The sequence below is a fragment of the Parasteatoda tepidariorum genome, chromosome 11 (genome assembly GCF_982258835.1).
Source record: "Parasteatoda tepidariorum strain Cologne lab strain chromosome 11, Ptep-v5.0, whole genome shotgun sequence".
Lineage (NCBI taxonomy): Eukaryota > Metazoa > Arthropoda > Arachnida > Araneae > Theridiidae > Parasteatoda > Parasteatoda tepidariorum.
The window spans coordinates 15,392,189-15,407,480 of record NC_141765.1 but is presented as its reverse complement, the minus strand read 5'-3'; the positions used below and the strand labels follow the sequence as shown (position 1 = coordinate 15,407,480).

The following is a 15,292-nucleotide window of genomic DNA, read 5'->3' as shown; positions in this document are numbered from 1 at the left end:
TACAGCTGTTACTGTCTGTTTGTGTGTTGTTGATTGCTATTGTAACTATGTTGGGGCACAGCATTTCTACTTGAGGCCAATTTACTGTCAAAATTTTTGAGATCGAATGTTATGTAACATCTGAATGTTCTGTTAAGGCTGATGTGGTGGACTGGAGTGGCAGGTTGTTAAATTGTTAATTTTAATGCTTTTCGGTTACGAATACTTTAGGCCTTTCTGCTAATTTTTTAATTTTAATTTTTAAAAAAAAAAAAAAAAAAAAAAATTTTCATTTCTTCAAAATTTTTTTCACCGGCTGTGGGTATAATGTGACATTAAGTCACAGCCTAATTTCTAAATATCCCGTTTTATTAATCAAAATACTAATTTTTCGGCTTAATTTATATTTTTAGATACAGTTTTTATTGTCTTCATCTTTTTTCTTCTCGCCCCTTAACGCGTTAGCGCAATGAGGACTCTTTCCCCAGGAGGCTCCTTGCACATTCTTCAGACACTCCTTTTTCTTGGAAAGAAGGCTGTCGGCGACCTTTGATGTCAACACATGTTTGTGGTTACGGTACGGTCGCCGTTAGTATTTAATTATGCTTAAATTTAAGGAGTTAGTTAACTCAGTTCAGTTCGCTCCTTAAGCTCGATTTTTTTGGCTTTTTAGGAAGTTTAACTTCCACTTCTAGCTATTTCTTTAAATACCGCCCATTTTCTGGGAGCGGACACATTCGAAATTTAGTTGTCAACACCATCTTACGATCCCTTAACAGGGGTTTTTCATTTTCACCCCCTCCTCTCTTTGGAGAGACGGAGTTTTATTTTTGTTTTAAATATATGGCGGTCATATTTCTCCGACCCTCTGTGGTTCCCCTCTGCGGGCTGTGATTGTTTTGTTTTTGTTTCCTCGCCATGAACATTTAAGTGATTATTCGATACTTTGATTTTTCTCAGTCACCTCGCTCGCGTACTGAGCGTTTATTTTGCTTCGGTTTTCTCTCTGTTTGAGGGAAGGAACTTCACTCCCTTTTTAATGGCGTAATACCTGCCCGCCGACTCCCCAAGGATGCGGTTTTTTTCGACAAGAACGAAAATCAACCTTCACCATCGTAATTTTTTGGATCGCCCTTCCAGAAGCGAAATGTTTATGTGTCGACTGCGACAACTGCCAGCCGCCACTGATGCTACTAGGAGATGAAAAGATGATCAATGTTGAAAAATATGCCTTGTGACCCCTGACTGGACATACTTGTGATTCTGATGCCCCAACGATTTTATTGATAAGAAGTGATCTGCAGTAATAAACTACAACAAAAAAAATGAACTCTGGACTTTTCCTTGTGTTTTTTTAAACTTTTGCAGCTGAACCGTAAATTTTTAGATGTCTCCTTTTCTCCAATGGATTGATAGGAAGGTATGATTTTTTATGTTCTTTCTTTTGATGGGATATTGCGGCGCCTTTCCAAGATGTATTTCCACTACAAGATATCATGTGTCTTCTTCCTTTTAGTGTAAATTGCTTTTAATTAATTAACCTTCTTTAATTTTTGATACCCAGCAGACCACATATAACATTTGGAAAAAAAATGAACTCTGGACTTTTCCTTGTGTTTTTTTAAACTTTTGCAGCTGAACCGTAAATTTTTAGATGTCTCCTTTTCTCCAATGGATTGATAGGAAGGTATGATTTTTTATGTTCTTTCTTTTGATGGGATATTGCGGCGCCTTTCCAAGATGTATTTCCACTACAAGATATCATGTGTCTTCTTCCTTTTAGTGTAAATTGCTTTTAATTAATTAACCTTCTTTAATTTTTGATACCCAGCAGACCACATATAACATTTGGCTTCTGGAAGGGCGATCCAAAAAATTACGATGGTGAAGGTTGATTTTCGTTCTTGTCGAAAAAAACCGCATCCTTGGGGAGTCGGCGGGCAGGTATTACGCCATTAAAAAGGGAGTGAAGTTCCTTCCCTCAAACAGAGAGAAAACCGAAGCAAAATAAACGCTCAGTACGCGAGCGAGGTGACTGAGAAAAATCAAAGTATCGAATAATCACTTAAATGTTCATGGCGAGGAAACAAAAACAAAACAATCACAGCCCGCAGAGGGGAACCACAGAGGGTCGGAGAAATATGACCGCCATATATTTAAAACAAAAATAAAACTCCGTCTCTCCAAAGAGAGGAGGGGGTGAAAATGAAAAACCCCTGTTAAGGGATCGTAAGATGGTGTTGACAACTAAATTTCGAATGTGTCCGCTCCCAGAAAATGGGCGGTATTTAAAGAAATAGCTAGAAGTGGAAGTTAAACTTCCTAAAAAGCCAAAAAAATCGAGCTTAAGGAGCGAACTGAACTGAGTTAACTAACTCCTTAAATTTAAGCATAATTAAATACTAACGGCGACCGTACCGTAACCACAAACATGTGTTGACATCAAAGGTCGCCGACAGCCTTCTTTCCAAGAAAAAGGAGTGTCTGAAGAATGTGCAAGGAGCCTCCTGGGGAAAGAGTCCTCATTGCGCTAACGCGTTAAGGGGCGAGAAGAAAAAAGATGAAGACAATAAAAACTGTATCTAAAAATATAAATTAAGCCGAAAAATTAGTATTTTGATTAATAAAACGGGATATTTAGAAATTAGGCTGTGACTTAATGTCACAAACATTATTGGTAAAGAGTAAAAAAATGATTATAAAACAAATAAGTAAAATATCTTTTCCGAGTTTCAGTTCATTATGAAAATTGTTCCATGACAACCCTCTCATGTAATGCTTTATGAAAAGTTTTAGTCCCGCAGTGGACTGATCGTTAAGACACGGTTCCCTGCAGATCACCGAAGTCAAGCATCACTGGCTGCGGTCAGTGTGCGGGTGGGTGACCACTTCGATCAGTCTGCGTAGGGACCGAGGGTGTGCGGTATTGGTCCTCGTTAAACTGTTCTACCGTAAAGTGCTCGACTTCGCGTGCAGGTCGTCGGGCTACCGAAGCGGGGGTGCCATCCCCTCTGCGGAGGATCAAAATTGTGATGGCATGTCTTCGGATCATCCTCAGGGATGTTTCCCAGACCGTCGCCAATAGCCCATTGTGCAGCTCTAGTGCAACGTAAATGAACAAATCAATCAATCGATGAAAAGTTTTATGCGTCTACGACTATGAAGTGCAGAAATAAGTTGTGGGAACTTGTTTAATGAAACTTATACTAAACATTCATTTCATAACAATAGTGTATTAATAACATTTATATTTTCTTTTATGTTCATAATACTTATAAAGTGAAATTACCATCCTCTCCTTACGCGCATTTTGAGCTATGTCCATATGCATAAACACTCATTTTGAGCTATGTTCAATTTTGTAAGCACGCATTCTGAGCTGGAACCAGAATAAAAAGCTTAACGCCGATATATTACAGCATCCGGTCCTGACTGGAAAAATTAGGAAGGTTCTCATTTTCTTTGCTTTATCATAGTTGGGCGAAGATTGGTATTTAGCTATACAGCTGTTTTAAAGAGGAAATTTCTCTCTAAAATAAATATCGAAACGTCTAGAATATCGTGCTTTAATCTACGTCTTGAAAAGTTGTGTAAGGAGTTACAAGCTCACCGGACAGAGCTCAAAATGCGTGTTTACAAATATGTACAGGTTAAAATGCGTGCTTACGAAAATGGACACAGCTCGAAAAATGCGTGTTTAAGAAAATGGATATAGAATCTCCGTTTTTTAAGCTTCTTTTTATATTATTGTTCTTTTCTTTTAAAGAATAAACTTAAGAATCCAAATAATTTGTAGTGTGATATCGTCCATTTGAATAAATCCCTTGATGCATAGACTTTTCTTAAGAAGACTTTATATGTAAACTGTTATTTTTACAAAGTTGCTATGGGTCCTATAAATTTATAATAGTGGTAGTAAATTTACGTTGTTGGAATTTAGAGTTTTAAAACTTACTTTATCGTTCAGGGTTCTGAATACGAACACATCACTTGAAAATTAACACCTGTTATATACCGTATCACCCCGAAATTAAGGACTTTGCTCCGTAAAGATTATGCTTAGTATTTAAATAAGTAAAGTTACGAAGAAATACCTCGTTTAGTTGTTAAAGTTGACTTGAACATTGGAAAGGTGCATTTTTTGCTGTGTCCATTTTCTTAAAAACTCATTTTGAGCCAAGTCCATTTTCGTAAATGCGCATTTCGAATTGTGTCTATTTTCGTAAGTAGGCAAAAACCATCCCGACTGTACCTTGAAATTATATAATTTTAAATAGCTATTTTTAGATTTGATTGATTATTTTGATTTGTTCATATACGTCGCACTAGAGCTGCACAATGGGCTATTGGCGACGGTCTGGGAAACATCCCTGAAGATGATCCGAAGACATGCCATCACAATTTTGATCCTCCGCAGAGGGGATGGCACCCCCGCTTCGGTAGCCCGACGACCTGCACGCGAAGTCGAGCACTTTACGGTAGAACAGTTTAACGAGGACCAATACCGCACACCCTCGGTCCCTACGCAGACTGATCCAAGTGGTCACCCACCCGCACACTGACCGCAGCCAGTGATGCTTGACTTCGGTGATCTGCTGGGAGCCGTGTCTTAATGATCAGTCCACTGCGGGACATTTTTAGATTTGAAGTCGTTCAAAATGCGCAAGTTAAAAAGAAGTGAACACCCGAAATAACTTTTGATTTAATAATCGTATTTTCACGGATTAGGGCTCAATATTAATGGTTCGAGGATCTGACATTAAATTTGCAAATTAATCTGTGCAGACGATATTTTAAGTTATTAACTCCAGACTCAAAAACGTATTTTCTATGAGTAAATAGCATATCTTTTTTTCCCCCAACGGATTCGGATTCTTGACCCCCGAAACATGGGAAGGGGCAAGACACATTAGAAAATATAGTCCCACTATGATTAATAAAATTCTTATGGAACTAATGAAGCGATTAAAAAAAAATTATAATAACAATTATAAAACTTGTTTACACAAAAATAATTCTGTATAAAAATTATTTTTAATTATTTTATTGACGAACAATTTGAATTCTAATGTATACAAATTTTTACACCAATTTAATCTGCGTAATAAATGACGAAATTCAAAACTTCGAAGGAAATCGGCGGAATAGTTCTTGAAAAATAAATTAAAAGTACTACTTTTCAAATTTTGTTACTCAAAAAATAATGGATCGACTTCATTCAAATTTTGGTATTTTTTCTTTAAAATTACATAAGCTTAAAACGATGTAAAAATTGTGGAACGATGTTAAAAAATCCACAAATGTTTCGATCGTCATTTAACAAGGAATAAGAAATGATAAATTATTATGAATAATAAAAATTTTCTAAAAAAATATATATTAATGTTTCTTTTGCATGGAATTATCTTTGAATAAACAAATTTCATAATTGTGTGCAAAAACTTTTCGATTCGCCTAAAAACTTTGAGATATGGCAAAATTCGTAAAAAAAATAATAAAAACCTAACCTCCTCCCAAAACTAAAAAGAATAGTACTAAACGGATGGTTGAAAACTCACTGTTTGCCTTTCCCATTTAATATTCTGGACATAGAAATCCCTCGCCAAGAGATTCCTGACAAAATTTTATTTTCAAATGCATAATTGGAAATGTAATGAAGTGAGTTTTCGATTGCTCGCTTAGAAATTTTCCTACCACTTTTTTAGTTGTGGAAGGGGGGCGGGGAAATTAACGTTATACGGACCTGAAATTTCAACTGCTCTACTGACTTAACATGTTCGTTGTCACTATACATGCTTGTAGTACTATATCATTGAAAAGTGGTAATCTATATAGATAAAAGTTAATTTTCATATATCTTTTAAGTTAAATTTTCATACATATTTTAGTTTTTAAATTTCACAATAAGTTTATTTTAATAAACTATGCATTATTGTTATTTTGAAAAACATATTTTCTGCAACAAAAGTTAAATGCTAATATGACTCTTGCTAATGCTACCACTTGATCTGTTTTATTGACTCAAACTCTAAGGAAGAAGTTCGTCACGCGATATCATGTGATCAGCAACGAAAATATCTATTTGACCATATTTTCCAAATTGCAGATCTTATCCCCCCCCCTCATTTTGAGAGTGAAAAATCCAAATCGGTAGAAAATTTTATTTGTTCATTTATGTCGCACTAGAGCTGCACAATGGGCTATTGGCGACTGTCTGGGAAACATCCCTGAGGATGATCCGATGGCATGCCATCACAATTTTGATCCTCCGTAGAGGGGATAGCACCCCCGCTTCGGTAACCCGACGACCTGCGCACGAAGTCGAGCACTTTACGGTAGAACAGTTTAACGAGGACCAATACCGCACACTCTCGGTCCCTACGCAGACTGATCCAAGTGGTCACCCATCCTCACACTGACCGCAGCCAGTGATGCTTGACTTCGGTGATCTGCTGGGAATCGTGTCTTAACGATCAGTCCACTACGGGACAAATCGGTAGAAAAAAAGGTATGTTTGTTTTAGAAAAAGCAAGTTTACGAATCTGACTTCGTAACTTAAAAAATCGTCTGCACAAATAAATTAGAATATTAAATATTAGGCCCTCAAACCATTAAAATCGAATCCTAGTGCGCGAAAGATCATTAGATAGACTTATTCTCGATATTAATTTTATTTATTTATTTTTCTTTTGAAGCTTTGTACATTTTGTAGCACTTTTCATGTTGGATTTACACAAGGTTCATTCAAATAGCTAGGTGAATCATCCATTACCTTACTTAAAATTTGGATCAGAAATATGCATGAAGCAGACGCTTCTTAGCGCATGGAAGCAGCGTTGTTCACGAAAATTAAAGTTAATTGAAAATTGTTGTGTCTTGGAAAAAATGAACAATATACAAAAGTTTAGATTACAAATTGGATAAAAAAGAAGAGACCTAAAAATTATTCACGGAAGTGTACAAAAGAAATGCAGTGTAAAATCGTATAGTTAAAATTTAAGTTTTTCAAGACCCATTGACCAATTTCATTCAAATTTTGAATTTTGCCGTTTAAAACTTTATTCCTTAAAATGATGCTAAAATTTGTATCCTTACAATTTAAAAAATGTTCGACTGTTTTTAATGAAACCTAACTTTACCTAACCTTACTTTCGACCATTCTCCTGACCAAACTATTTGAACCATATGCTCCATATTGCGGATATACCCCATATTTTCAAGAATCTGAATCCGTCGAGGAAAAAAAGATATGCTTATTCTGAGAAAGTATGTTTTAATGTCTGATTTCGCATCCTAAAATATCGTCTGCACGTATTAATTGGCATATTTAAGGATATGAGGCATATAATTATATAAAGTAAAAATCCAATCATAAATCACAAGTTATTCATATTATTCATTTTTTTTTATTTCGAAAACTGTCCATAACAGATATTTCTAATAAGAACTCGTATGTCATCGACCATCGTTTAGTTTTCATAATAGTTATTAATTACTTTAAGCAGAATTCATTATACGTAGAACAGTAAAAAATAAAGATATATATTTACTTATTATGCGATTAATAATTTGATTTGTAAAAAACCTCCGACAGACAAGAACTTGAAATTATACGCATTCATTTCTTAAAGCGTGCTTTTTTTTAAAACACGCATTCAAAAAAGGTTTAGCTAGCTTTGACACTGATATGCTTTATTCTGTATAACAGAATGGCCAGACATCTTTAAGAAAAGTGAGCATAAAAAGTGAAGCATGTTATTTTCTACTATCAGACAATTAATTGTACCACAAAAGCAACAATATAAATATGCTTGGATTAAATGATCAAATAGATCCATGCGAATTTCAAGTATGTCGAGACTAATCTTACTATTATAGTAACAATTATTGGGAAGTAGTTTGTTTTCTTTTCAACTTGTTTATAACTAAAATACTTACAATTTTAAATTTTTTAAAAAACAAATCATAACTTACCCCTGTCTCCTTGCATTTATTCTTAAAGTGTAGATGAAATAAATCAACTGCACTAAGTCATAGATTTTATAGTATTTACTGTCGCTATCTTCAGAAATATATTACAAAAATAACACAGTTTAAATTTTTCGCGTAACATCAGTTAGATCTTTGCAAACAGCAATGAATAAATAAAAAGTTGATAATTTGATGACCAGCATCAACAAAGTTCTTATTGGTTATAAGTCTAGCTAATAAATATAATAAATTAATTTACAATGAAACTATTAAACACACTTTTTTAAATAAATCGGTAAAATATGCACGCACCAGGACAATGAACTTTTTCCAGTTTTATTGCTTTAGAGATTTACGAGACATTTTCCTTAGAGCTCTAGTGTATGCCCTCAACACAGGCACGGCACGGCTAAGTATTTCTTGGAGCAACGGAAATAAAGTTACTGGCCGCTGTAATCGAAGCTTATAAAAATCCCATGCATATCCCATGAGAGCTATGGTCATTTCTCGTAAAGATGACACGTACGTATTCATATTGTCTGGTGGTGCAATACTTTTGAAAGGTGTTGTTAAAACTCGTGAAAAAGGGTTGTCATCAGTTGATGCTAATCGATACTTATCTTTGAATTCCTTTTCTTGGAGCACTGACACAACTCGTTCTGGGAAGTTAGTTAAAATAGCATCTACTCCAGCTCTTAACGATCTTCGAATTTGAGCAGTAGTATCTAATGTCCAGTCGTAAACTTTATCAATAAACGCTGTTCCTGAATCTCTTATTCGAATTGCATGTCGAAGTCTGTTATCATCACGAAATGCTCTTAAGCAGTTAGTAATACCATCACCTTGCCAACGATTTTCAGTAACTCCTAATTTGACCCACATGCGTCGAATATTGTTTAAATCATCGTTTAATCCAACATCGAATCCTAACTTTTGCATCGTTGATTCGCGTTTTGAATTGGTGAATGTATCTCTAACACCTCTTATAGTTTCGGCATCTGAAACATGAGGTATTGACAGTAATACGTGGATATGCGGTTCTGTTAAATCGTTACTCCAGAGATGAGTGATTAAATATTTTGCTATTTCTTCTCCTGTCTTATATTTTTCCGATCTTACTACATCACCAAGCTTCAAATCTAAAAATAAAAATGTTAAACTTCTCTTACGATCCGAATGATCTGGATTTACTAAGTCCCGAATATGATTTAAGTACTTCGCAAAGTTTTCTTTTTCATCACATACTCTATAGCAATCACAAGGGTATCCATGATAAATTTGCTTTACCGATCCATTCGAAAAAAAGGTAAGATCTGCTTCAATTGCATTTGCACCCCTCGCTAAATGCTCCTCCATTTCATAAATTGAATTCACCATGTGAGCCACAATATATATGGGTCTTCTATCGTCCGCTGAGACTTGATTTTGAACCAAACAGAAATAGACGAATATAAAATGATTTAAGAAGCAAAAATTACAAATATTTTTTCGAAAAAGAAATGCACACATAACGAATCAATCTGTGAGAACTTCAAACAAAAACAACGCGTCCTTTGGTGATGGTTCAAAAATGCGAATAAGTTGCCATTTTCCCGGCATAAACTACTGAAGAGTAAAAAAGAAAAATAAATCTATCCTCGCGGAACAGAGGAGAGTTGTAGTAAGTGAAGCTTAAGAAGATAATGAGAATTTTTCAAGAAACACAGGAGATCACATCAAATCGCCAATAATCGCATCTTGAACGCCAGATAGGTAGGTTGATCCGGATTTGGAAACGGTGGAATCTAGATTGGCGATGATATCTGACCTGATTTAAACTTCCAAGCAAGGGGAAGTATTTTTACATTTTCATTGATGTGAAAGAACCAGATCAAAAGCCACGGGGGGTAAAAGGTTGAGGTCATATTTATTTACATCATGCATGGTTAAAATTCTACCTTCTTTAAGTCCTGTTTGCACAAAAAGAGAGAGAAATTGTTATTATAAAAAAGTAATCTGAAAAAATAATATTTATATTAAACTTAACCTGCGTGGGGCTACTGAAGCGTTTTGTAATCAGCAAAGCATAGCGGAAAATTGTTGAGACTGAAAGATTACTTCCACTCAAATTTTCCTTAAAATGATTGAGAAAGCAAACATACTTTTGCAGTTCAATAAACTTGGGATTTTTTTTCAACGAAAACAACAGTAAAATATTTACAACATACAAATTGTAAATAATGAAGTTCAATATATTTGTTCTTAAAATTGAAATTATAATTATCAACTCATTTTAATTCATATGCTCTTAAAATGGTTTTAATAAGTGAAATAGCAAAATTAAGTTCTGAACTTATTACATTCTTTATGAGTTAACATAAGAAATGTATACTTCATAATATGATTCAATTCTTTTAAAATTTTCTACTTTTAAAACACAATATTTATAAAATATATTGAAGTATTTTTTCCCATCAATTGGATACCATTGCGCAGAAGAATTCGATAAATTAAAAATTCATTAATCAGGAAGATGTTATATTTTGTTTTACATCCAGCATTTAACAGTCAATCCAGTTCTAAGTTTACGACTACCAGTGTTCAAATCCGTAGCATTGTAATTTTGAACCCAACCCAGAAGACAAGGGAACAATTGAATCCAGCACTGGGATAAAGTAGCCTTCGTGGAAGACTTTCTGATGGAACCAACCCACATTTGCATTACATGGAAAGGAAAACCACGGAAGCCTCACACGATTAGCCTAACGGCAAGGGGATTCTAACACATGATCCGTCAATCACTGAGGATATTTTACGTCAGCATTGTGGTTGGTGCGAACTGATTGTGGAATTCGTATCGACTAGCCATAGCTGGGATTCGAACCCGGTTCACCTCATTGGGAGGCGAATGCTCTGTCTCTTGAGCCACCGCGGTTCACGGCAAGGGGATTGTAACCCATGATCCGTCTACCACTGAGAATATATTACGTCACTACTGTGGTCAGTGCGATCCGGAAGCAGAATTCGTATCAACCAGTCACCACTGGGATTCGATCCTGGGTCACCTTATTGGGCAATGAACGCTCTATTCCCTGAGCCACCGCGGCTCTAATCAGGGTGATTGCATGACTTGAGTCCTTTACAGATTAAAAGAAAATCAGTACAAAGTTTCTTGATGTTGTTGTTGTTGTTGTTACTTTACGTCGCACTAGAGCTGCACAATGGGCTATTGGCGACGGTCTGGGAAACATCCCGGAGGATGATCCGAAGACATGCCATCACAATTTTGATCCTCTGCGGAAGGGATGGCACCCCCGCTTCGGTAGCCCGACGACCTGCGCGCGAAGTCGAGCACTTTACGGTAGCACAGTTTAACGAGGACCAATACCGCACACCCTCGGTCCCTACGCAGACTGATCCAAGTGGTCACCCACCCGCACACTGACCGTAGCCCGTGATGCTTGACTTCGGTGATCTGCTGGGAACCGTGTCTTAACGATCAGTCCACTGCGGGACCAAAGTTTCTTGAAGTCACTGAAAGCGCTCAAACAAGCAATACCGAATTGGGGGGGGGGGTACAGGCTGGGACCCAGGATAACCAAAGGTCCCCGACAGGAGCCGCATAAAATGTGAAATGTGGTTAGTAACATGAAAATCTATAAGCAAAATAAAACACTAATTTGAAAAACAAGTCCTTAATCTAAATAATTTTAAATAGCGTTCGTTCAAAAATTGTATTGCATTAAAGTACTTTTTTGTGCCTGGTTTTTTAATATACTCGGTATCACTAATTTATTAGCATATTTAAGCTTCATCAATTGCCAGTATATACATTCCGTTTTTCATGTAATTTTTTTTTAAATTTTGTTTTTAGAAATATTAAAACTAAAAATATAAATAAAAGAACTTAAGAATAGACTCACGAAACTGTTCCGTAACTCAATTTATAATAATTGATTCTAATATTTGGCTCTAACAAAAGTCATATCTTACTTTGCGTATACGTCATTCAAAAAATTACTCCATAAATTTCAGTTATGTGTATTATAGAAACACAAGGTATTTTCTGTTACACAAAGTACGAAATCTAAATTCCATTAACTGATTTAAATATTTATTCGTGCATAAAAAGAAACTGTTATAAGAATAAGTATAGAAAAGGAATAATATAGCTGTTTGAGAAGTTATTTCTTTTTCTTAATTTCTTTTTTCTTTCTACTCGTCAATCATCGGAAGCATTTAATCTTCTCTTTAACCTGCATTAAAAGGGAACAATGTCAAGAGTATTATAATGCTCTAGAAAGGATTCCAATTGTAAAAATTATAATGTGTCTTGTAAATCTTTCGTAATTAATGAAAAAAAGTCGACTAATATTGTTCTGAGAGTCAATTTCTTTATATAACTCTTTTCTAAAAAATATTATAATAAGTCTTATTAATTTTCTGTAGTTAAAGAAAAAAAAGTCTACATTGTCCTGTAAATAAATTTCTTATTGTAACTTTGTTAGTAGGATAATTTATTTTAATGTAAAAATCAAGGTTAGCACATAAAAGCATCACACTATCATAAAATCAGTACTCTAACCTCTTACTATTTGATTAGCACTTGAACCAGAACTCTTATGATCAGTACACGAACCTCTTATCATTTGCTTAGTACTCGAAACCGCAAACATTCAACCAGTTCTCGAACCTACTATCATAAAACCCTCTTGTTGATACTAGTACTTCAAAAAAATAAATATTAAATAAATAAATAAGTAAAAAATGAAAAATTCCAATTCAAAATAAAATAAAAATTTGTTTGCCCATTCCAAGATTTGAAGAGTTATTTTTTTTTAAAGTTTAAAAAGAATATGAACAAAACAATATTGCCGTGGAGAAAAAAGAACTTAAAACTTATTATTTTTTTAATTTTTTTTATTGATGGGCACTTGGGATGTATTGTTATTTTGATTTTATTGAAAGTACATACATTTGCTGACTTGTGTGCTCAATATAGGCTTATAAGTCATTGTCAAGTAGAAAATACAGATAGAACAATTCAGAGAAAGACATCACAAAGAATACATCCAGGGTTACGGCGGGATTCGAACCCGCTACCTCCACGCTTAACAGAGCGTTTGGACCGGCAAAACCGCTCGGCCCCAATGTATTGTCCCATTGGCCTCTTAATGCCAGAACTGCTACTCTCTACTCGTTACCCAGTGGGCACCTGTGGCGTAACCACGGCGGTGGAGCAGCGTCGCCCACGTCACACAACCACAAACCCGTTTATAGGACGGGTCACATTCACACAATGGAGAAAGGACATAGAACACAGAGAGAAAGAAACATCCATGCCCTGAGCAGGATTCGAACCCGCAACCATCGGCTCCGCAGTCAGGCACGCTAACCACTCGGCCACCTGGTCGGCTTTTTTCTTCTTCTTCTTTTTTTTTTAAATTTGATAATAGGAAAAAAAACAGAATTAGGTTTGCCTTCTAATAGCGTAAAGCATAAGGAATACAGAATTAAAGTTCTGAAATTAAGAACAAGATAAAATTTATATTAATGGGAAGTTAAAGGTGAATCACGGTTCTCTAAAATTGAGCAATACTGACTCAAGAGATAGAGTGTTCGCCTCCCAATTAGGTGACCCAGGTTCGAATACCAGCGATGGGTGGTCGGTATGAATTGTGCACCCGGCTCACCCAGACCACAGTGCTGACCTAAAATATCCCCTGTGGTAGACGGATCATGGTTTAGAGTCCCCTAGCTAACAGTGGAGGTTTTCGTGGTTTTTCTCTCCTGTAACGCAAACGCGGGTTAGTTCCATCTTAAAATCCTCCATGAAGGCTATTTTGTCTCAATCTAGGAGTTCCCTTGTTTTCTGGGTTGGGTTTAAAATTACAAGACTGCGAAGTTGCACATAGATAGTTTTAAAGTCAGAATTGGGTTGGCTGTTCAGCACCGGTTATAAAAAAAATGCATCATTAACGAACAAAAAGCCATCAAAAATTATGTATAAACTAAGTTTGTATCGAGGGTCCCCAGAATGAGTGCTGCCGAATAAGACGAAGAGTGAAGTGAGGTGTTTGTTGCTTTAAGTCTATTATAAATTATTTCATTGTTTAAAACTAAAGAGGAAGAGTGGTTTATGTCCATGAAAATTATTTCGGAGAAAAGACTATTTTCCGAGAGGAAGCGAAAGGTTTTTCCACAGTACGGCCAATTTTCACTGTGTAATAACTCTCGAAGAGAACCAATTTTTTACTTTATTGTTTTTTTCAAAACCTTGTAGTCCTCAAAATACAACAGATGTCTATCCACTCGCCATTTTTTTGGGAAAATGGACAAAAACCATTTTCCCCTTTATTCAGATGCCTTTCAAAAAGAAAAAGTTTTAATGAAGAATTATTGATTTTTGGATTTCGGTAAGAAGTAAGTATCCTGCCTTAAGTGATTTAACTATAATGGTCCTCATTTCATTTGACACTTCATACTTGTGCGAATTTTCAACAGTTACTGTTCTAAAGAGTAAATATCGATTGAAAGTAAATATTGAAAAATAAATAGCTACATTTACCTTCATTCCACGAATGGAAAAGCTTTGCAACGATCAGTAGGCCACGAGTTTAGACCAAATGGTGACCCCTCTCCAACCATTAACATTGAGTCATAGAACGTGAAAATCTTTATATAAAATCACACATTTTTCAAAATATTTTTTTTCTTTTTTTTTGTGCTCAGCAAGTAGTTAAAATAGCCAATCTGCTTTAGTTAAAATATTTTATTTGGGTAACTCAAAGTTAAAAAAAAATAATAATAACGCATTACAAGAATATTCGCAATAATAATAGTTCAAATCAATAGGGTAAAAAGAAATTCGGATTGTTTTGATAATTGCATGTATAATGGATGTTCCGTAAAGACTATCTTTAATAACTATTTTTAGAATCCTTACTAAAAGTTGAAACAGAAAAGTACATACATTGAGGGTCACAAATTAATAATTAACCAAGTAAAAAAAACAAAAATGCTTTCGATGTATAGCAAATTACTGTGTGTAGTAAATATTAAAACAGGTTTAATTGGAGGTTGAAACTTGTACGTTAAATTCGTGTGCCTTTCGTTAATGTTCTTCAAATAGTAAATTTAAGCGACAGCTGTTTCCCATCCACTTAAATTATGCAAAGACCAATAAGTAACCATAAAAGAGAGAGCTGTTATATAACTTTTATTAAACAACAAACCCAATTTTGGGTTTACGACTACCATGGTTCAAATCTGTAGTCTTCTAATTTTGAACCCAATCCAGAGGAAAGGAAACTCCTGGATCAAGTATTGGGAGAAATTTGCCTTCGTGGAGGACTTTTTGATG

The 15,292-nt window shown here is 35.2% G+C and overlaps 1 protein-coding gene across 1 annotated transcript; it reads right to left on the bottom strand.

Moving 5' to 3' along the window:
- Window positions 1-8,013: 8,013 nt before the first annotated feature.
- LOC139424845 (dermonecrotic toxin StSicTox-betaIB1i) lies at window positions 8,014-9,867 on the bottom strand. Its single transcript, XM_071187818.2, has one exon. The coding sequence runs from the start codon at window positions 9,457-9,459 to the stop codon at window positions 8,287-8,289; it is 1,173 nt and encodes a 390-aa protein (XP_071043919.2). The 5' UTR covers window positions 9,460-9,867; the 3' UTR covers window positions 8,014-8,286.
- Window positions 9,868-15,292: the final 5,425 nt, after the last annotated feature.